This window comes from Bufo bufo, chromosome 1 (assembly GCF_905171765.1).
Source record: "Bufo bufo chromosome 1, aBufBuf1.1, whole genome shotgun sequence".
NCBI lineage: Eukaryota > Metazoa > Chordata > Amphibia > Anura > Bufonidae > Bufo > Bufo bufo.
Window position 1 is genome coordinate 814,135,693 of NC_053389.1, and position 24,129 is coordinate 814,159,821.

General features: G+C 45.6%; 1 protein-coding gene and 1 pseudogene across 1 annotated transcript; both read left to right on the top strand.

Moving 5' to 3' along the window:
- Positions 1-1,090: 1,090 nt before the first annotated feature.
- On the top strand, positions 1,091-5,716 carry LOC120989009 (zona pellucida sperm-binding protein 3-like). The gene is made up of 8 exons (XM_040416852.1): positions 1,091-1,573; positions 2,303-2,421; positions 3,543-3,646; positions 3,719-3,896; positions 3,991-4,111; positions 5,077-5,168; positions 5,258-5,391; positions 5,475-5,716. The coding sequence occupies exons 1-8, from the start codon at positions 1,091-1,093 to the stop codon at positions 5,714-5,716; spliced, it is 1,473 nt and encodes a 490-aa protein (XP_040272786.1).
- Positions 5,717-18,367: 12,651 nt separating this feature from the next.
- LOC120989018 overlaps positions 18,368-24,129 on the top strand; it is a 49,890-nt pseudogene continuing 44,128 nt past the window's right edge.

Below are 24,129 nucleotides of genomic sequence, written 5' to 3' on the forward strand. Positions count from 1 at the left end.
CCCTACCTACATAAATAGTTCAGAAAAAAGTTGCAAAAGTTAGAAAACGTCTTAATTAGGGCTCATGCACACAACTGTATGTATTTTGCGGTCTGCAAAACACGGATCCGCAAAAAAAATGGATGACATCTGTGTAACATCCGTGTTACAGATCCATTGTAACAATGCCTGTCCTTGTCCGCAAAATGGACAAGAATAGGACATGTTTTATTTTTTTCGCGGAATGGACATACGGACATGGAATGCACACAGAGTCATTTCCGTTTTTTTCAAACCCCATTGAAATGAATGGTTCCATATACTTACCTGTAAAAAAAACATAATGAAAACTGAAGTCAAATACATTTGTGTGCATGAGCACTTGGCCTAAAAAATTAAAATAGTCTAATGAGGGGCAAAAGCCTCCAAAACATGTGCAATTTCAGTAGTGTGACAAAAAAATAAAAAGATTTTAGGCTAAGGCTACTCAGCGACAGCTGTCGTGCGACTTCTTGTTGCACAAAAGTTGCGCGACAATTTTTATAATGGTAGTCAATGGTGTCGCACTGCAACACGACAGTTGCAAAAAATCCATCCAGGATGGAGCATGTCGCAGTGCGACACCATTGACTACCATTATAAAAATTGTCGTGCAACACATGTTGCAGTGTAGTTGTACCCTTTATGTCACCGTGCAGCCTTAAGCTAGGGCTACACGACATGTATCGCGCAACAATTTTTATAATGATAGTCTATGGTGTTGCACTGCAACATGTTGCGACTGCGACATGACAGTTGCAAAAAATCCATCCAAGATGGATTTTTCTTAGACTGTCGCGTCGCAGTCGCAGTGCGACCCCATAGACTATCATTATAAAAATTGTCACGCGACACATGTTGCAGTGTAGCCCTAGCCTTAAACTACAAACAGGCGCAAACACTTTTGTAAATGTGCCCCACAGTTTTTACCCACACGGCTTGTACAGGTGAATCACATTACAATCATGAACTTAACCTATAACAGCCAGGTGAAGTGATGACCACATGATGGGTGGGGTAAAAAGCTCTTCTCCCTCCACAGGCGCCTGGTGTGACTTCTCCTGTAGTCAGGATGTTGTTAGGAATTAGGTGGAGTTGGCTGCTTGTGGTTCTCATTTATGGGTCAGGCTTTAGCAGTGCTTTGATTAGACATCGGCGCCAGCCAGACACTCGGTGGAGGAGTTATCAGCCTGGATGGGAATCTTCTAGAACTGTATCTGCAGTAGGTTCTCCTAGGGGAAATCTTTTGTCTGGAATTGGGCCTCTAAGAAGTTCTGGTCCTGTGTCTGGATGGGGCCGCATGTATCCTGGAGTAGGTTATCAGTCCAGACAGCTTACACAGCCCACACCGATCATGCCGAACCCATCGTCCCCTGTCAGTGTGCAGTGTGCTGAGGACAGTATGGTGGTGACTGTAGAGAGAGACTTCTATGGTAATGGTAGGCTGGTGAATCCTTCAGATCTGGTTCTTGGGACCTGCACAGCTAGCTCTCAGGCTTCAGTTACCACTGTAGTCTTTCAAATTGCTCTTCAAGAATGTGGAAGCAACCTAGAGGTAAGTTGGTGGAGGACTAAAGGTCCCTAATAGTAGACAAATATGCACTGGGCAACAATTACTGTGTTTATCATGGAAACCCCCTATATTTAAATGGTTGTGGATAGAGATGAGCAAATTTCATATTTTGAAATTAGTTTATGCTTTTACTGGTAAAAGGTGAATTGCGTTATGGATTCCATTACCACGGACCATAATGCAGTTCTATGACTGGATGCATAATGGAATGCCTTTAGAGGTATTCCGTCATAATAGACGTCTATGGGTTGCAAAACTGCTCTGTTCCCGTTATGCAAGGGAGTCCTCTCCTGCATAACGAAAAACGGGACTGATCCATTTTGCAGGCCATAGACCTTTTCAAGGCATTCCGTTATGCATCCAGTCATAGAATTGCATTATGGTCCGTGGTAATGAATCCATAACCCAATTCACCTTTTACCAGTAAACAAAGCGTAAACAAATTTCATAACCTGAAATTCGCACATCTCTTGTTGTGTACATTAACCCTTTTCTACTGCTTGTGCCCAGGAATGTTGGCTAGTTTTAGCCAATATACTATGGTGTCATGATCTTCTGATGCAATCTAACCAGTTGTCCATTTCTGGCCTTGCAGTGTACTTGCCCCACTGCTTTGTCCAGTTTCTCCTTTTGTATATCTTATAGGGTGGCTAGTTCTTACTAAATTTTCCTACTGATTTGGTACTTATTATGGCTTTTTATCTTCTCAAGATGACTTCAGATATACTTATCTACAAGATCAACTTGTCTTACACCCCCACCACCTCCCCCAATGTGCTGATCATCCGGTCCAATCCTGCAGTGGTTCCCATCTGGTGTTACTACCCAAGGTAAGTCTGTACCAATAGTGGGTTCTATAGCTGTGTCTTCTAGAGTCTTCCAGTGCTGAAATGTCTTCCAGGACTAACAAGTTAAGCTAGATGGTAGTTGTTGTATGTGGTCAGATTGAGACAACTGGTTTTTCCCCAAAGAGCCATAAGACAGTCCCGTCCTGCTGGATCTGACTGGGACAGTCACAGCTTGATTCCACTTACATTATGAAGCAATGTTCTGTAGTATCAGTACTGTGATCTTTGGCCATGTAATGAGTATAGCAGCTGTACTGTCCATGTAGCCCCATCCTAATTATTGCATTAATCATCCTGCTCCTCTTTAAGGTTCATGATGACTCTAAAAGGGATCTTGACAAACATTCCCCTCTTGCTCTGTCAATACTAGTGAGAGGCTTTGTGCTGTCTCTTCTCCAGGCATGTCTGTTTCACCAACTACTTGCTCTCCATGTAGTAATTCTGGAGAACCTTGAACTGTGTTCCTCTGATTCCTAATGGAAGTTAGCAGTATGCCATAAAGGTCTGAGTGTTCAGTTTTGGGGTGTCTGACACTAATTCTATTGGTGCTGCCAGTCACTATGCAGGAACACCCAGATTGGCTTTTATTGGAAACTGCCAGCAATTCAATACTAGCAGGAATAATGGGGGGGGGGGGGATACTCCAGAAATGTTATGACCTGGGAATTGGTTACTAAAATGTTTGGGGAGGCAACAGGCCCTCTTTTAAATGGGACCTGCCTGTAGGACTCTAGGCAAATATTGAAGTCGGTGACCATCAAAGTCTTTGGTGTAAGTAGGGCAGGACTGGTCAGGGTGTCTTAACTTCAGTTAAATGCGCTACAACACCTAAGGCCTCAATGCCGTAAGTGTTCGCTACTTTACCATATGGTTGACAAGATAGTTTCAAGTTCCAGTCAACCTCTTAAAAGGCTTGTCCACCATTACGACCATGGCTGCTTACTTCCAAAAGTCACCCCCTAGTGACCATTGGCTCAGCTCTATAATGAATAGGGCTTAACTGTGGTACCACATGCCACCTGTGGAGACATGGGATGATTCTAGAAAACTGCCATTTACGTCCAATCATGTACAGTTGTCCTTTCATTTCTCTACTCTTCCAGATTTGGCAATGTAAGCAGCAATGCCATCAAGCCAACATGGGCTCCCTTCAGCACCACAGTGAGCTCAGAAGAAAGGTTGTCTTTCTCCTTGACTCTCATGACTGGTAAGACTTCTTCCAGTAGAGGAGGGGTGCATAGTCTCTTGTCTTGTACTAATAGCCTTATTTTGTCTGTAGAGGACTGGAGTGCTCCTCGTCCATCACTGGTCTACCAGCTTGGTGAGATCTTCTACATAGAGGCCTTTGTGGACATAGAGAACCACGTCCCGATGATGCTGTTTGTTGATAGCTGTGTTGCCACCCTTACTCCAGATGAGACCTCTAATCCTCACTATGACATCATTGCTTATAATGGGTGAGTTCCTTGTTCTTGCATTGCCTTGTTAATTCAAGGGCATGGTTCTCCCATTGTTAATTTAAGGGCATCTTTACTGAAATATCTCCTACAGGTGCTTGATCGATGGTATGCTAGGAGATTCCTCTTCAGCCTTTGTTTCTCCAAGACCTGAAGCGAATAAGCTTCGATTCACAGTTGATGCTTTCAGGTTCATTAACAGTGACCTTTCTATGGTAAGGACTAGAGATGTTAGTATGACCCTGAATGCCAAGCAATTAACTTTTTGCACCTGTCTTTAACATCCTTGTTTTCGCCCCACTAATTTAATGGGGTTGAAGGCACACAACTGGCCACTGTTCTAACCTACTCTTTCCACATTAAAGGGAGTCTGTCCCCAAAATTAGATGTTACACACTGCTGGCGCTGTAGCACAAGTGCCAGTGGTACCTTAGTTTCAGCTGGTGAAAGTCACACCAAAAGAACAATGTTCAATCCATATTCAAATGAGGGCTCGTAGGTGCCCAGGCCGCTCTGCCTTTCACATTACTTGTCCAGCCCTGTAAGTCTGTTGCGTCATCCCCAGTACCGGCCGAGAACCCGCACATGGCAGTTCACCAACGGCCTGGGCATGCCCGATGGTTTCACATGGCGCATGTGCATTTGATTTTTTTGCTGCTGCCCACAATGGGCATCGGTGACAAAGACTTACAGGGCGGGACAAGCAAGAGGCTGGGGAGTAGTAATATGGAAAAGGCAGTGGCCTGGGCACCTACATCACGCACATAGCCCCTGGGCACTTGCGAGCCCTCATCTTTATATGGATTAAATGTTTTTCGGCTGGTGACAGTCTAACAAAGGAACCATTGGTACTTGTGCAAGAGTGCCATGTAAGCAATGTGTAACGTCACATTTTGGTGACCTAATCCCTTTAATGGACTGAGGTAAATGTATTGGAATTTATATTCTCCTTTGATAACCTGATTATAATGGTATTCTGCTTGACACTGTAACAAATCAAACTGTAATGTACTTTAACTGTTTGACAAACTCAATAAAAACTATTGAAACAGAATAACCCATATGGGAATTCTAATCCTTTCTAGTATGGGCCCTGAGGGTAATTAACTTCTCCAGCTGTCCAAGATTATGCATGTAAAAATTATTTCTCATGGGATAAAAACTAATTGTGGTGTCTTAGATCTACATAACCTGTCACCTGAGAGCTGCTGACATCAACCAGACCCCTGATCCAATGAACAAGGCCTGCTCCTACAACAAGGCTACCAGCAGGTAAAACCTTGCACATCTGAGTGTCTTCAGTTAGATAACAATGTATGTTCTCTCAATGGTTGACACTTGATTTGCACTTGCTCTTACAGTTGGTCACCTGTGGAAGGCCCTAATGTCAACTGCCAGTGCTGCAACACTGGGAACTGTGCTACAGTTGGCAGCCGGAGAACAGCATGGGGCCCACAACCTGCCAGGTCAAGAGGAGTTGGCAAGAGAGATGTTGGTGAGTTCTTCATTCAAACGCCTCCTAAAGCTTCCATACATGTCAAGCTATTTGAAAATGGGTGTTGCTAATTCTTCCACTAGGTTCTCATCTAGAGAAATACACTCTGGCCAGACTGGGCCCTCTTCTAGTGACTGGATCTAAGCCTAACCAGGTCTCCAAAGAAGGAATTTCCCAAGCTTCTAGAATGGGTGTAGAAGAACCTCTGCAGTTGTGGGTGCTGGTGGCCATGGGCTCAATCACTTCAGTAGTTGTTGCTGTGGCTCTTATTGTGGCTGCAAAATGTCTTCTGAAAAAAACGGTCTCACAAATAGTCCAGAAATAAAAATGGGGAAAATGTTACTTCTTGTTGGGTCTTTTTGTCTCAGTCTATAGTAACAATGGTTGTATGGGATGCGCTGGTTTCATGGGACCCATAACTTCATGCATGGTCCAGCACAACAGACCATCTCCTGGTACTTTATACATGAGTACTATGGGGCTACATGGAGGATTTTGTGGGTCACATGGAAGTATGGTATGGGCACATCTGTATAGAGCTGATGGGTGGTTCATGGCTCGCACTCCTCAGGAGCAGAATAAGACTTGAAAGCTGCTCTAGAGGGCTTCGTGGAGTTGAGTTGTAATACCAAACGCCCCCTACTAATAACAGAGAATCTATAATCTGGATTACGCCACTGGAAATCCCCCCCCCCCCCCCCCCCCCCAACAACGCATACCAGCCTTTAAAGGACTATTTTGTAAACATCCATATAGAAAAATCAGTTATTTGATGGTTCTTAGGTTGGGACATACAGATTTTCCCATGGCATAGCAATAGTATGTGCCCTTAAATGTCTGATGGGTGTGGGCTTCACCTTCAAAGAAGATATATATAAAGAGGAGCATTCTGCAGCATACTGCATTGGGGGTAGCAACAGAGGTCAGCATTTAAAATCTTAGTGAAAACATGAAATACTAGTCTGAAATCTGTTTCAGGGCATCTCCAGTTCAGTTGATTATTTTTTTTATTATGGCAATACTCGTGTGCAAATTATGTATGTCTTACAACTAGGGAGCGTAGCGTTTGAAATCTGAGTGATAACGTTAAATACTAGTCCAAAATTAGGGCATCTCCAGACAGTTCACCAGAGGTTTTTTTTCTTTTTTTTGTGTGTGCAAAATATAGTAACACAAGTGTGCTATGTCTTTTAGCCCTTTTGCTACCAGCACCGTACATGTATGGCACTGGAGCAGTGTTTAAACATGGCACCATGGCTGGCAGGTCTCTGCTTTCAAACAGCAGAGGCTTGTTGCTAAAGACTGATCAGGAATAATTCCGATCATGGTCATTACAGCTTTTAGATGTTGTGATCATAGCATATAAAAGGTGAAAAACCCGGAAGCACACACTTCTGGGTTAATACTAGCATCCCCATGCGGCGATTGAGGATGCCGGTAATGAATTCTAATAGGCTGACTCTCTCTAAAAAGACCCAGCGTATTAGAGCTGCAATTCTTATGTTGGCCAGCAGGTGGAAGGCCAATATAAGAAATCTGCAATTCACATATTACTATACTGCTATTTGCAGTATGGTAATATTGAATAAAAAAAAAAAAGTAGTGAAGATGTTAGCCTCCTAGAGTGGCTACAGAAACATAAAAAAAAGTAACCCACCCTGACATAGCACAGTTTGATAAAAGTTGCGGAGAGGGCTTTGAGGATTGTGTTTGGCTGGATCGGGGTGCCAGAATGCAGGCGGAGAAGGCAATGTAGGGCCAAAACCTCCCAAAGAACTGGCAGGACCAGATCTGCTTAAATATTGTGGTGAGCTCAGAAACTGGTGATGCCCCTAAAACTGTGGGCGCAGGCGCAAAATGTGCCAGACCTAGCAGAAGCTTGGCTTCTGCTACCTCTGTGCGAGCATCTCTTTTAAATAGTATTTTTTTTTTTTCCTCCAAGGCCAGCACACAAAACAGCCGAGCGCAAGATCTGCAGGATTAAAATAAGCCGTGGGCACTCAAACATACATGGGTATCAGAGCTCTCTTGTAGCACATGAGGCGGCATCACCGGATGATCTAAGTCCTTTGGGAAAATACAACTGGCTAGCATTCCCAATCAGGAGTCTTTCCTTCTCCGGGTCCTCTTTGCTGCAGCCAACCCGCATCTCCCAGCAATAGTGTCCTTGTCATCATCCTCCGTGTTTCTCCAGCTAAGACTTCTTGTCCTCCACACCATCATGAACCATCCATAACGAAATGTATGGCCATAAAATCTATTCTCAGCCATCAATTGTCTTGTCTCTGCTGTACAATTTAGTAGTGCCTTGTAGTCCCATGTGGCAGAGGACGTTGGAGACTCCTTGTGATTCTCACTGTGCTGCATGGTGCAGGGACAGTACATGTCTTTCACAGCCCACTGGGTCAATATTTAAAATATTTTTTTAGGGATCTAAACAGCAACGGGGTAAAGGCTTTGAGTCCCACCCTGATTGTGTTGGCCTGGCACTTATCCACCTCCTCCACCATGGACACTCTGCTGTCCCCAACAGCCTCCTCGCTCCCATTCCCCCCCCCCCCCTCTAATTGGCTTGGGCAAGAGTAGTCACACCAGCAAGCAGTTGCTAAAGTACAATCAGCAAACATCCCACTGGTTGTCACCAAGCTGATTCCAACTGGGAAAAGGGTTCAGTGACAATGACACAACATCCTGGCTGCCCTGAACCTTGGGAAACATGCATGGCACACCTCAATAAAGGGGTTATCCAGGAAATAATAACGATGAACTATCAGGATAGTTCATCGTTATCACATAAGCAGGGGCCTGAGTCCCAGCACCCCCACCGATCATGTGGTGCAGGGAGCCAACACACCAACCGAGCTCTGGTGAGGGTAGCCGGCAGCTATAGTATTGTGGCTGTGTGTGGTATTGCAGCTCAGCCCCTTCAAGGGGGCTGAGCTGCAACTAGGCCATGTGCCCATTGTATGGTGACGTCACATGGCCCGGGAAGAGGCCACGGCATTCACAGAGCGCCCAGTCTTTCCTAACAGCTGATCTGCAGTGGTCCCCTGAGGATAGGTCAAGAATATTATTTGCAGAGTAACCCCTTTAACCTAGTTGTACAACGCTTTTTAAAAAAGTATACTGGCTTCTGCAAGGTGCTGGCAATGTCCAGGAGACTTTCCTCACATTTCAGACATTCTCATGTGGTGAGGAACGCTCTCTTGGACTTGCAGCAACAGAACGGTCTACAGCTACCCCACTTTATCCACGACGGTCTAACTCACTGGAACTCCACATTGCACATGCAGCAGAAAGCCGTAAATAATTTTGTCATGCATCAGACTGTCGCGGCATGTGTTGTTCCCAGGTCAGGCAGTGTCAACTCATGCTTTTCATGCTTCAGTTGTCCCTCATCCCTTCATATTTATCTTAAAACAGGTGCTCATGCAGCAGAGTGCGATGGAGGAAGAAGAACAGCTAACGTATCTTGCTGTCTGCCCTGCAGCTGTTGGGGACCCACAAGGAGAAACTCTTGAGGAGGAGGAGGTGGTTAATGATGATGGCACCAGCCACAACATTTAATCGTCTCAATGGGCGGCAGAGCTGGAACGAACTGGCTCCTCAGACAAGCTGGCCAGAATGGTGACCTGTATACTCGCTTGCTTGATACCATGACAGGCGTATCAATGACATCAAGCAGTCTGATGATTACTGGATGTGACGGACCCCCAGTACTCAGGAAGAGTATGTCCGCCTCTGTATTCTTTCTTTCTCAGGAGATATCGCAGATCTGTAGCTTCCAGTTTCCCCAGTCACTGGACGGGACTCAGTGTAGGTGAAACCAATTCTGCTTTATTGAACAACTGCACAGACTTATATACAGAAAGCGAACAGATGAGACTGTAATCTCATCACATCCCCCTTCCCCTCCCCAAACATTCTGTCTGCCCCCACACCACAGGTGTCCACCTGCTAAAATAGCTCCAGACAGCCCTAGCAGGAGCCTGGCCAAAGTGTCATTGCCCTGAGCTCTTTCAGAGTACAATGGGAGATAACGAAGGTGGGGTGCGACAGTCTTTTGAAACAAGTTACACAACATAACATAACTTGGTAATTAACTCAAACTGATGACCATGTCGTCACATAGCTCCGCCAAGTTAAAGGATGGCAGACCCGGTGAGACCATCTACGGGTCCACTTGAGGATGTCCATGAGGGTACAGTCACCCTCTTTAGTTCCCTTTGCCGAGATAGTCCATGGTCATTGGCCTTGGGTTTCCAGAGCCTGTATAGGGTGTAACTAAAGACTGAATTTTGCGTATGTATGTGGAAAATAGTTTTACTGCCTGAATATACGCTTTAAAGGAAATTTTATTTATCATATATTAAAATTGTGGCGAGCTTGCCACATGTAGGATTTATCAGGCTAAGCCTGGATGAGTGGCCCACTCCACAATTGTATGGGTACAGCCACTCACAACAGGCTTGTAAGACGTGCAGAGCTGGAATATCAGTATGGTCTGTTCTAGATATCTCTTCTGATAATTCACAGATGCACTCCCATATATTCACTAGTGGTGCTTGGATTCCCAAAGATGTGTCAAGGGTACCAGCAACAAAGTTTGCAGCTTCAGAGGTCAGCTGCAACAATGTTTCCACATAGTGAATATGGGTAGATAGAAGAAAGGATAGGTGAACTGTGGGTGAGAGCCGTTATGTACGAGCTCTACTTACAACCCAGCTGATTAGCATCCCTATTGTCCGATCACTATCTAGTAGAGAACTGTCTCTGCAAATATAAGCGTCTGCTCGACGCGTTTCTATGTCACTCTATGTGTGGTGACATTTCTTCAGGAGCAGAAATAACAGCGGCATGTATTTAGATTATTATAGTCATGGACAATCCAAACTCTGCACACTGATGGAGGACGCTGCACGCTGCTATTTGCGCGCATGCAGCTTCAAGAGATACAGCCTCCGGCGATATGTTAGCAGCCGTCCAGAGCCTGTGTTAAATTGGGAAATTGGATGGCTGTAGGGCCAGGCTTCACCGCAACATCCAACCCTGGGCCCTGGACCCCCGGTTCAACCAAACAAGGGGGCGGTCTCCAAATTCCTAGGCCCGTAGTCGCTAGGAAGGAGGCTGGCCATCAGCTCCCTCCAGGAGCCCAGGTCATGGTGGGTTCCATGACACATGGTTTTAAGCAAAATGGGGGAATGTTTTCCTTCTGCAGAAATGAAGGTCAAATGATTCAACCAGGGAACAAACACCTGCCACCATCATGTCAGAAAGAGAGTCCCCTCTCCACCCCCTGCAGAGTCAACCACCTCCCACCGCCACAAGCAGCAGAAGCCGCAGCAGCCATTTCAGTCTCCTTAACATGATGGAGCAAGATTAGCAAGCCAAGACTTCCCGCCACAGCACCCAGGTTCAGGCCTACCTACAATCTGGCCTGCCCCAGCACATACCCTGTTCTCTAACCCCATAGATTTCTGGGCAGGCACAGCATGCTCTCTGTCTTCTTTCTTTCCCAGCCTCCGGTGTTATCTCAGACAGTTTTCAGAGCCGTAGGGGACGTGGTGACACCCAAACGGACCAAGTTGTCCTCCCCCAGTGTCCAAAACATTGCTTTTGTCAAAATGAACCAAGCCTGGATTGAGGAGGATTTTCACACTCCTCCAGCTGAATAGATCTGGCCTTGCTGATGGTGCCCCATCATGTAGCCTGCCTACCATCATGCTGCTGTCTGACTACCAACATGTATCATATGTGCAATAGGCGACTCCCCCCATGGCCCTCCTATAACACGTCCCAGGTGTAGAAAATGCTGAGTGGTGTAGTGTGGCCTAAAAGTCTCTTTATGCGTCACGGTGCTCCTACCTGGATATGGCTGGTCCCCAGGCTTTGGCTCCGAAGCAATGAAAAGGGGGAATAATTGAGGGATTGGAAAGAATAATTCGAGTCCAGACCTTGAGATAAAGTTGAATGGCAGATTTACTATGAATAAACGTTTCTTCCAACAGTTACAGGCTTTGTCTTTGTTCCAGCAGGCTTTAGCATGAAACTGGCAGGCAAACTCAACTCTGCTTTATCCTTCTCTCACTCTGCTGTACTGACAAGCTGACTTGATAACTTGCCTTCTTCTTTATGCTGCACTTCACTCTGTAGTCGGACTTATCTTCAGCCAAGGAAGTTTACTCCTGGCTCCTGAAGTTTTAGGCCTCTTTTACACGGGCGTTGCAGGTGAAGTGCGGGAAAAGATGCGGGTGCGTTGCGGGAAAATGCACCATTTTTTCCCCGCGAGTGCAAAGCGTTTTAATGTGTTTTGCATGCGCGTGAGAGAAATCGGCATGTTTGGTACCCAGACCCGAACCCGAACTTCTTCACAGAAGTTCGGGTTTGGGTTAGGTGTTGTGTAAATTTTATTATTTTCCCTTATAACATGTTTATAAGGGAAAATAATAGCATTCTTAATACAGAATGCTAAGTAAATTAGGGATGGAGGGGTTAAAAAAATTAATATAAAATTTAATTCACATCATCTACTTGTTCGCGCTGCCAGGCTCGTCTTCATTCTTCTTCTTTTTTGAGGACCTTGGAGGAAAAGGACCTTTGGTGACGTCACTGCGCTTATCACATGACCCATCACCATGGTGATGGGCCATGTATTGGCTCCGCTCTCATCATGTTCTATTTATTTTTAGTTTTTTATGTAACAGACATGCGGACCTATGGATACAGAATGCAGAAGTTTTTTTTCAAGCTCCATTGAAGTGAATGGTTCTGCATACGAACCACAAAAAAAACGGAACAGACACGTTTTACACGGGTCTCCTAATTTATGAGTAGACTCAGGCCTCCTTATAAATTTAAACACACCGCCACAAAGTCTGTGCGCATCGAGTAAAAGTAACACCAGACCCTGGGCACAAGCTTGCATGTTTTCTTTTGAGTAATTGGCAACATTTGCGTCTCATTTATTATCCCTGAATAAATCAGGTTTTCTTTTTTGTCTTCAGTCTGACCTCTAGTGGTCATTTTCATGTAAGACAGATTCATATTCACTAAGACTGGTTTAGTTAGAATGCGCTTGAAAATGTTGAGCAAGTGAGCTGAAATTAGGCACACGTCTCCATGACAGTAGGCAAAATGTGGCACCTCTCAAAACAGAGACAGAAAAGTCCACCGGCCCTGGAGTGGAGTAGAAATTTTACTGTTTTTATGACTAAATCAGGTGCAAAATCAGGCGCACCTACATAAATAGGTCGTAAAATAGGCGCAAAACTTTCAAAACCTCTGAAATGGGCCTCCTGCATATGAATGTATTCGTTCCGTGCATTGGGGACCACAATTTGCAGTCCCCAATGCACAGGCAACATTCAACTTGAATGGGTCAGCATCTGTCCGTTCCGCAAACAGAGCAAGTTTTATCTTTTTGAGGAATGGAAGTACGGAACCCCACGGAAGCACTCTGTAGTGCTTCTGTAGTGTTCCGGTCCGTGCTTTCGTTCCGCACCGTTCTGCGTCTCCGGATTTGCGGACCCATTCAAGTCAATGAGTCCGCATCCGTGATGCGGAATGCACACGGAACGGTGCCCATGTAATGCGGATCCGCAATACGGCAACGGGACACCTACGTTCGTGTGCAGAAGGCCTTAGTCTTAAAACTCAAAATAGGCAAAACAGGTGGAAATGCCTCAAAAGCAAGCGCAAAATCAGTTGGTAAATGCGACTGAAAAATAAGACCGTCAAAGACAGACATTGTACTCATGAAAACTATAGTAAATGTGACCCCCTGACTGGGATACTTTTTACTTCTCTTTTATACCTATCTTCAGCCCTGGCCCTCACCTCTCCCAAGTGGAGGGGACGGCAAAAAATATTTTGTCTCATGGCATGGGTTGCCGAGTGTTTATTAAAAGTCGCACAACAGTTGATTAATTAGATTCGCCATATTGTTTTTAGTCTGCTCTCTGGTGTTTTTTTCCCCCAGTACAACAGGTTAATATTCACTTAGACTGGTCTAATTTATTTGCGCATGAAAAAAGTTGCATCTTTGCAGCGAAAAGTCACATGTCTCCAGAAAACTGTGACTTTTAATGTAAAAACAGTCGCATTTCACCACAGAAAACAGACGAAGAAAAGTATGCCAGCCCTGGGGTGGAGTAGAAATTAGACTGTTTTTGCAACAAATTCAGGTGCAAATAAAGGTGCACCTACCTACATAAATAGTTCAGAAAAAAGTTGCAAAAGTTTGAAAACGTCTGAATTAGGGCTCATGCACACAACCGTATGTATTTTGCGGTCTGCAAAACATGGATCCGCAAAATAAAATGGATGACATCTGTGTAACATCCGTGTTACAGATCCATTGTAACAGATTCAGGGTTAAAAGCCTCGAAAACATGTGCAATTTCAGTAGTAAATGTGACAAAAAAAATATATAAGACTGTCTGAAACAGTATTTTTTAGGCTAAGGCTACTCAGCGACAGTTGTCGTGCGACTTCTTGTTGCACAAAAGTTGCGCAACAATTTTTATAATGGTAGTCAATGGTGTCGCACTCCAACATGGCAGTCACAAAAAATCCATCCAGGATGGATTTTTGTGCAACCGTTTTGTCGCAGTCGGAGCATGTCGCAGTGTGACACCATTGACTACCATTATAAAAATTGTCGTGCAACACATGTTGCAGTGTAGTTGTACCCTTTATGTCACCGTGCAGCCTTAAGCTAGGGCTACACGACATGTATCGCGCAACAATTTTTATAATGATAGTCTATGGTGTTGCACTGCGACATGTTGCAACTGCGCCATGACAGTAGCAAAAAATCCATCCAAGATGGATTTTTCTTAGACTGTCGCGTCGCAGTCGCGGTGCGACACCATAGACTATCATTATATAAATTGTCACGCGACACATGTTGCAGTGTAGCCCTAGCCTTAAACTACAAACAGGCGCAAACACTTTAGTAAATGTGCCCCACAGTTTTTACCCACACGGCTTGTACAGGTGAATCACATTACAATCATGAACTTAACCTATAACAGCCAGGTGAAGTGATGACCACATGATGGGTGGGGTCAGGGCCGGATTAAGAGCATCATGGGCCTGGTGCTGAGGATTTTGCTGGGCCTTTTTATGGAACTGCACTCAAGTGTCTTAATCATTTGGCGTCTATCTTGGCAACATGGAGGGGGACCACGGGAGGGGGACCCTGAGGGTGGGGGCACCCTCAGGGCACTATAGTGTCAGGAAAACCGCTTTGTTTTCCTGACACTATAGTGATCATTTAACATGACTATGAAGATTACTGTTTTCTAGCTGCTGTGGACTGTGGACAGTTCATAGAGCTGTGTTATGATTTATGGACACAGCACTCAGCATGCTTAGCCAGTCAGATAGAAGGCTGGCTAAGCATGCTGAGAGCTGTGTCTAAATAACATAACACATTAAAGGGATTCTGTCACCAGGCTTCACCCCTGTCAGCTAAACATATGCTGATGTTCAAGGCGTGTTCACGATTCCTAATGTGGGCTTATAAATGTCATCTGTGGGCTTATTTAGCTAAAAAACTGCTTTTACTAACCTGTCAGTCAAACAAATAAGGGGATGTTAATGAATGCAAGGTGTCGGCCGCACCCGCCGCTGTTCGTGCCCAGCGCCGCCTTTCCGGACTTCTGCGCCGCCTCCTAATCCTCTGTGCCGCCTCTCGCTCTCCCTCCCTCCCCCCTCCTCCTGCTGTAAGATCTCGCGCATACAGGGGTTGAGCGAAGTGCCGGCGTATGCGCACTTCGCTGTAAGAAGCCAAATGGAGAAGTCTGCACGGGCGCATCAGGCAGAGCCCTGTGCGCAAGCGCGAGATCTTACAGCAGAAGGAGGGGGAGGGAGGGAGAGCGAGAGGCGGCACAGAGGATTAGGAGGCGGTGCAGAAGTCCGGAAAGGCGGCGCTGGGCACGAACGGCGGTGGGTGCGGCGGGCATCTTGCACCCATTAACATCCCCTTAGGCACCTTATTTGTTTGACTGACAGGTTAGTAAAAGCTGTTTTTTAGCTAAATAAGCCCACAGATGACATTTATAAGCCCACATTAGGAATCGTGAAGACGCCCTGAACATCAGCATATTTTTAGCTGACAGGGGTCAAACCTGGTGACAGAATCCCTTTAAAGAAAATTACTGTTTCTAGCTGCTGTGGACTGTGGACTAGCAGCTAGAAACAGTAATTTATTTAATGTGTTATGTTATAGAGACTGAGCTCTCAGCATGCTTAGCCAGTCAGTAATTCTCATAGTGCTGTTATGATTTATGGACACAGCTCTCAGCATGCTTAGCCAGCCTTCTATCTGGCTGTGCTTCTTGAGAGTCACAGTCCACAGGCTGTTTCTGAGCCTGTGGCTCTTAAGAAGCACAGCCAGATAGAAGGCTGGCTAAGCATGCTGAGAGCTGTGTCCATAAATCATAACAGCACTATGATTGCCCTCCCTTCCAACTGGATGAGTTTATCTGATACCTGCCCTGCTCCAGAAGCTCCTGCTGTCTCACAGGCTGGTGTGGCTGAGCGCTGTGGGACGTGTGCTGGTCGAAACTGCTGAGTAGGTTGTACACAGCGCAGCGTGCAGGAGGGATAACCGCGGGCGCACTGAGGTCATATCCGGCGGGCCGGCATTACAGGAACCGCACCAGCTGCTCTGACGTCCTGCCGCCGGATATCCTGTGACGTATATCCGGCGACAGGACGTCAGAGCAGCTGGTGCTGTTCCTGTAATGCCGCGGCCCGCCGGATATGACCTCAGTGCGCCCGCGGTTATCCCTCCTGCACGCTGCGCTGTGTACAATAGTGATGGGAAGTTCGTATCTTTCAGATTAATCGGTTCATGAATCGGATCTTCAGTTCACTTGCTGAGTCACTGACTGCTGAGCTGACTCACAAGTGAACCGAAGACTCTAGGTGCCGGTGCGCATGCGCAGATGCTATCCATTCGATTCACTTGCTGCTGCTGACTCAGTCGGCTCTTCAGCTCTCTAATGAGTGAGTCCGGATCAGGAAGAGTGATTGATTATAGTGATAGTGAAGGGAAGCTGAGGCTGACGCCGGACAGGAGGACTCAGGACAGGACTCAGGAGCTGTCACTGTGGTGTGCATTGTTGTCTGCTGTGCATTGTTACCCACAGTGACAACAGTCTGACACTGACAGTAGTACAACCAACCAAGTGAAGTGAAATGTGAATGCACAGGGAAAACTATGTGCTGAATTGATAACAGTATTACAGTAACACAGTCACTGGCTGATAATAAAATAGTCCCCACAGTCCCCACTTAACGGAATGCATAAAGGAGATGTGAACCCACCCTTAGTTATATAGCTACTGAATGAGATGCCTTTAACATATATATCTCCTGAGAAGCCAATTTGATCCTAAAGGGTTAATTCAACCTGTAATCTAAACTCTGTGTCATCTGTCACTTCTCTTATCTCTCTGCTCCTGTCAAAGGCGTACATAGAAATCACTGGGCCCCATAGCAAGAATCTAAATTGGGCCCCCATTCCCCTTTTATAGCCCCTCCCACTACCCATTCCAGGCCTCTCTCTTTGTTCCATGAACTATGTTCGCTGCTGTTTTATAATTTATGCCATCAGGGCCGGATTGGCACACAAAAGAGGCATAATAGATACAGTGTGTACAGATGTATAGTGTATACAGCAGTGTACTGATATGTGAGGAATGTGGTATAATATATGCAGTGTGTTCAGGTATATAGTATATACAGCAGTGTACTGATATATGAGGTATAAATTACAGCTCATACCTCACATATCAATCCAATACTGTATATACAATATACCTGAACACACCATCTATTATACCTCGTACCTCACATATCAGTACACTGCTGTATATACTATATATCTGTACACAGTGCATCTATTATACCTCGTACCTCACATATCAGTACACTGCTGTATATACAATATATCTATACACACTGAATATATTATACCTTGTACCTCACATATCAGTACACTGCAATATATATTATATATCTGTACATATTGCATCTATAATACTGTTTAATATATGCAGTGTGTGTGTATATATATATATATATATATATAGATGTGAGGCATACAAGGTATAATACTGTAGATGCATTGTTTATAGAAATATGTGGTCAGTTATACATTATGGTCACTGTGTGTGTGAGGTACATGAGGTAGTGGTGGTCACTGTAACTGTCTGAAGTATTATACATGAGTGAGCAATGAGTAAAAACAGGGCATGGAGGGGGGGGGGGTAAATGATGAAAAGTGGAGGACCTCCTCTTACCACTCCATTCCAGTCTGTATGGATCAATGCAGAGCTGCTTGTGAACTTCTAATACTTGCTGTTAGGGGTTGAAGGACCTGTGATGATGTCATCACAGGTCCTGGCAGATGTACCTTTCAAACCTAGGAACTACACCATTTTTGGTGCAGTTCCTTTGCTAGATTCTGCAGGACCTGTGATGCTGAAGATGATGTCATCACAGGTCCTAGCAGATGCACTGTTCTAACCTGGGAACTACACTTTACACTGTGCAGTTCCCTTACAGGACCTGTGATGACTCCCTGTACTACTCAGACGACTCAGAGCTGCTAGTGCTTGCCTTGCCTCAGCTCTGGTTGGTTGGTGGGCGGGGAGGGGAGGGGCTGGCAGAAGCATCTTCCACTCTAGGATCATATTACGCTCCTCCCGAGTCCCTCCCTCAGGCTCCTGCTGCCAGCGTGAGGTGAGCGTCTCTGCATTGTCTCTGTGCTATGTGACGCTGCGCTGTGTACAACAGAGGACTTTTAACCCTCCCGACGGCCTTTTGGCTGGCGGATGGGCCTATTTTATGGTAGGGGCCTGGAGCTGCAGCTCCATCAGCCCCTACGTTAATCCGGCCCTGGGTGGGGTAAAAATCTCTTCTCCCGCCACATGCTCCTGGTGTGACTTCTTCTACGGTCAGGATGTTGTTAGGGATTAGGTGGAGTTGGTTGTTTGTGGTTCTTCTTTATAAGTCAGTATTTAGCAGTGCTTTGATTAGACAATGGCGCCAGCCAGACACTCGGTGGAGGAGTGTATCTGCAGTAGGTTCTCCTAGGGGAAATCTTTTGTCTGGAATTGGTCCTCTAGGGAGTTCTGGTCCTGTGTCTGTATGGGGTCGCATGTATCCTGTAGTAGGTTATCCATCCTGACAGCTTACACAGCCCCCACCGATTATGCCGAACCCATCGTCCCCTGTCAGTGTGCAGTGTGCTGAGGACAGTATGGTGGTGACTGTAGAGAGAGACTTCTATGGTAATGGTAGGCTGGTGAATCCTTCAGATCTGCTCCTAGGGACCTGCACAGCTAGATCCCAAACTTCAGTCACTACTGTAGTTTTCCAAATTGCTCTTCAAGAATGTGGAAGCAAACTAGAGGTAAGTGGCTCCATGTTTTTTTAGTAGATAAACATGTTCTGGTCACCAATTATTTCTTGGCCATAAAACCACTTTAGATCCTCTATGCTCTAAAGTGGGATTATTGAAGTATCTGTGGAATAGTGATGGATGCAGTTCTGGTTTCCATGAGGATCATCAGCTCTCTGTACATGTGTTATCAGAATTGTTGCCTGTTCTTGAGTTACTGAACTCTTAAACACTTAGGGGTCTTATTTCACGATAATATTGATTTATGAATTTTATTTTATTTCCCCCCCCCCCCCAAGATGACTTTAGCTGAGTTTATCTACACAATCAACCTGTCTTACACCCCCACCAGCTCTAGCAATGTGCCTATCATCAGGTCCAAATCTGCAGTGGTTCCCATCTATTGTTACTACCCAAGGTGAGTCTATACTAATTATGGTCTATAGCTAAGTCTTCTAGAGTGCCTCCAAGTGATGAAATCTCTGCCAAGGCCACCCTGGTAAGTTAGATGCTGTAGGGGATATCAACTGGAAAAGTTGTTGCACTGGGACTGTATCTGCAACTACTTTTAGGTTGGTGCTACATGATGCTGGGGTTAAAGATGGCCGCATTAATACTACTGCACATTACAACTTGAAGGAGTTATCCCATGACTAGTGTTAAAAAAAATTCTAATTCTCTATCATAGTACATGAACCAGCCCATTATCACGCATAGATCCAGAGATCTCTCCATTCATTTATTTAATTCTGTTGGATTTTTTATTTATTTTTTAAGCTGGCAGCTTAGGGGGTGTGCATTCTCAGGGGTGTGTCCTTTCTACTGCAGTTGAAGGATACAAGTGAGCATGTGCATCCATCTTGGTGAGCAGGACAAATTAGGGAAAGAGCAAGTGGCACTATACAGATTCAGTGAAATTGAAACAACTTTAATTACACGCAATTGTATAAGTATTCTATCCAGGTGCAGGTTTGAAAAATGTTAAATATTTTTGTGGGACTACTCCTTCAGCCACCATGATGTACCTGTACGTCAGTGGCTGAGGGCTATAATGGAGCAGCTGCTGTGCTGAGCCTGCTCCATACGCGGAAGGTGCCAGCTATACAATTTAGATGCTGCGGTCAATATCGATTGCTGCATCTGTGAGTTTAGGCAGAGGCTCCCTTTGCATTCCGATTGGCGCCCCTACAGTGACTTGGCGGGGCTCTGATCAGTTACCATGACAGTCTGGGGACTACAGAAGTTTCCCAGGTCTGTCATGGTAAACTGCCTGCAAAGCTGTGCATGAGACACAGCTCAGCAGGCCGAGCAGCAGAATCCCATATGGCTATTTTCCGGCACTCCAGCTGTAGTGAAACTACGACTCCCAGCAAGCTCCCTTTATTTATATGGAGTTCTGAGAACAGCCAAGCAAGTGTACATCTTGATGCTTGTAGTTTTACCACAGCTGGCATGCCAGAGATTAGCCATCACTGCCATAGACCATAATAGTTCTCTATCCCTTGTCCGATAGACCATAATAAAAAGATTCCAGGTTCTAACCTTGGGTATGTTAAAGATAATACAACTGGATCTGTTCATAATGGATGCAGATGGTTGTATTATCAGTAACCGAAGCGTTTTTGCTGAACCCTGCCAGATCCAGTAAAAACACTAGTGTGAAAGTAGCCTTAATACGGGCTCCTTATATCTGCTCTCTGACATCATAAATGCTCATTATAGCTCTGCTCTTATTTTACTGTTAAGAATGTTATTTAAATACTGTTTGACCTCAGTGGTTTATTAGATGACAGGCACAAAGTGAAGTCACACTGTTAGAAGAAATAATAAACTCTTTGTGACAGAATGGCTCAATATTTTTAATAAAGACCAATTGAAGTGACTTTTATTTCCCCCCCCCCCACTTTCCTCCCTAAATATTGCAGTGATTGTCCTGCTCCTCTTCCAGGTTCATTATGGCTCACAAAGGAGCTCCTCAAACATCCATTTGCATGTGGCTGGTGAAATGCTTAAAGAACCTGTTGCCTCTCCGGTCATGTCTGTTTCAGTACCTACCATTTCTATACATGCAACAATTCTGGGGCATATTTCCCTAGAATTGTTGCATCTTTCCTTTTATTCCTTCTTGGAGCTTAGGAATGAGTAGCCAGCAGTCTGCAATGAAGATTCAGCTGGGTGTTGCCAGTTTGAATAGTGTCAGACTGCAGGGACCCCCCCCCTTCCCAAACTGGTAACACTCGGGCTGCTGCCAATTCATTCATAACTAGTGTTGAGAAAAGTGAGCTTTAGATGCTTTGCTTCAAAGTCACTTTATTCAAAAGTTTGGACTAATACTGTATGGAGATCTCTCTACAGTATTAGAATGTATGGGCTCTGATGAGCCAAAGTAAGTTATTCGCAAAGTTGGGCGTGACTTAGTTGAATAACTTCGGTAGTTGAGTTTTAAAGTGGAAAACCACTTTAAAACTTGAAACCGAACTCTGCTTTGGTTCCAACTAGCACCTTGGAACTGATTAGAAGTTCGGTTTCATAACTTCTAGTAGGAATACATGCTCCAGAATTAAAACATGGAGAATGCAAGTGGTTATCAAAACAGACCTGTTAGGGGAGGTGACAGATCATCTTCAAAGGAGGCTGTCTGACTTTGTGCAAAAGCTATGTCTGAATGGACTGTAAGTAGAGTGGGACTGGAGTTGAAATGAGCAGCTGTCTTAAAGGGGTTCTCCAGGAATTTAGAACATGGAAATATTTATTACTTTATTGTAAATATATTACCATATACCTTTCATTTATAATGGCTCGTTTTGTCAAAGGAGCAATCATTAGGAGAGATGAAATGGGCACTCTCCTAGTAATACAGACAAAACCTGTCCTAATCACACAGCAGGACATGTTACTTTAGAGTACTGAGGTAAAGAGCTGCCTCGTCGTCTTCTCCTACTTGTCAGGGGTTATGAGTAGGGATGAGTGAACCCGAACTGTATATGAATTTTGGGGTGTCCGTGACACGGACCCGAACCTGAACATTTTCGTAAAAGTCCGGGTTCGGTGTTCGGCGCTTTCTTGGCGCTTTTTGAAAGGCTGCAGAGCAGCCAATCAACAAGCGTCATACTACTTGCCCCAAGAGGCCATCACAGCCTTGCCTACTATTGGCATGGCTGTGATTGGCCAGTGCAGCATGTGACCCAGCCTCTATATAAGCTTGGGTCACGTAGCGCTGCACGTCACTCTGCTGATTCAAGCATAGGGAGAGGTTGCTGCTGCGACGTTAGGGCTAGATTAGGCAGATTAACTCCTCCAAAAGACTTCATTCTGTGATCGATCTCCAGCTGTGGATCATTGAAGTGCTAATATCGACTTGCTCACTTTTTTTAGGCTGCCCAGAGCGTTTTTTTTATATCACTTTTTTCTGGGGTGATCGGCGGCCATTTTGTGGCTTGTGGTGCGCCAGCACAAGCTACCACCAAGTGCTTTTAACCATCAACAGTGTGGTTATTTTTTGCTATATCCTACATCAGCTGCAGGCTGAGCCTGTGTCACCCAAGTGCATTTAACCATCAACAGTGTGGTTAATTTTTGGCCATATACTACATCAGGTGCAGGCTGAGCCTGTGTCACCCAAGTGCATTTAACCATCAATAGTGTGGTTATTTTTTGGCCATATACTACATCAGGGGCAAGTTGAGCCTGTCACCCAGCGCCTAAAAAATAGACCTGACATTTCTATTCAACCAAATCTGTACTGTTTTAGCTGGTCAAGTTATTTGTAGTGACCGCTAAAAGCACAGTTTTTGTTCTGGGTTGAAAAACTAATTCCCAAATTTGACATTATCAAAATTGTGGTGAACGGGAACAATGAGGAAACATCTAATAAGGGACGCGGTCGTGGTCGTGGTGGTGTTAGTGGACCCTCTGGTGCTGGGAGTGGGACGTGGCCGTTCTGCCACAGCCACACGTCCTAGTGAACCAACTACCTCAGGTCCCAGTAGCCAGCAGAATTTACAGCGATATTTGGTGGGGCCCAATGCCGTTCTAAGGATGGTAAGGCCTGAGCAGGTACAGGCCGACCAGTGGATCCAGCACGTTCACATATCTCCCACCCAGTCTTCTGCAGAGAAAGCGCACAGATGGCGCATGATAAACCAAGCCCATCGGTCTGTCACATCACCCCCATGCATTTCAGGGAAACTGTCTGAGCCTCAAGTTATGCAGCAGTCTCTTATGCTGTTTGAAGGACTCTGCTGCCAGGGTTTCCCAAGGGCATCCACCCTAGCCCCTTCCCCAGGGGTGGAAGAGATAGAATGCACTAACGCACAACACTTATTTTTCATGATGATGAGGGCATGGGAAATACCACTCAGCACGTCTCTGATGATGACGAAACACAGGTGCCAACTGCTGCGTCTTTCTGCAGTGTGCAGACTGAACAGGAGGTCAGGGATCAAGACTGGGTAGAAGACGATGCAGGGGATGATGAGGTCCTAGACCCCACATGGAATAAAGGTCGTGCCACTGAATTTCACAGTTCAGAGGAAGAGGCAGTGGTGAGACCGAGCCAACAGCGTAGCAAAAGAGGGAGCAGTGGGAAAAATCAGAACACCCGCCGCCAAGAGACTCCGCCTGCTACTGACCGCCGCCATCTGGGACCGAGCACCCCAAAGGCAGCTTCAAGGAGTTCCCTGGCATGGCACTTCTTCAAACAATGTGCTGACGACAAGACCCGAGTGGTTTGCACGCTGTGCCATCAGAGCCTGAAGCGAGGCATTAACGTTCTGAACCTTAGCACAACCTGCATGACCAGGCACCTGCATGCAAAGCATGAACTGCAGTGGAGTAAACACCTTAAAAACAAGGAAGTCACTCAGGCTCCCCCTACCTCTTCTGCTGCTGCCGCCTCGGCCTCTTCTGCTGCTGCCGCCACCTCGGCCGCCGCCTCGGCCTCTTCCTCAGACTCTGGAGGAACGTTGGCACCTGCCGCCCAGCAAACATGGGATGTACCACCAACACCAGCACCTGCGTACCAAGCATCTCAACATGTCACACGGCAGTGTTCAGCTTCCATCTCACAACATTTGAGTGAAAGCGTAAATTCCCACCTAGCCACCCTCGATCCCTGGCCCTGAATGCCAGCATTTCTAAACTACTGGCCTATGAAATGCTGTCATTTAGGCTGGTGGACACCACACAGCTTCAAACAGCTCATGTCGCTTGCTGTCCCACAGTATGTTGTTCCCAGCCGGCACTACTTCTCCAAGAGACGCCGTGCCTTCCCTGACACAACAAGTGTCCGATAAAATCAAGTGTGCACTGCGCAACGCCAT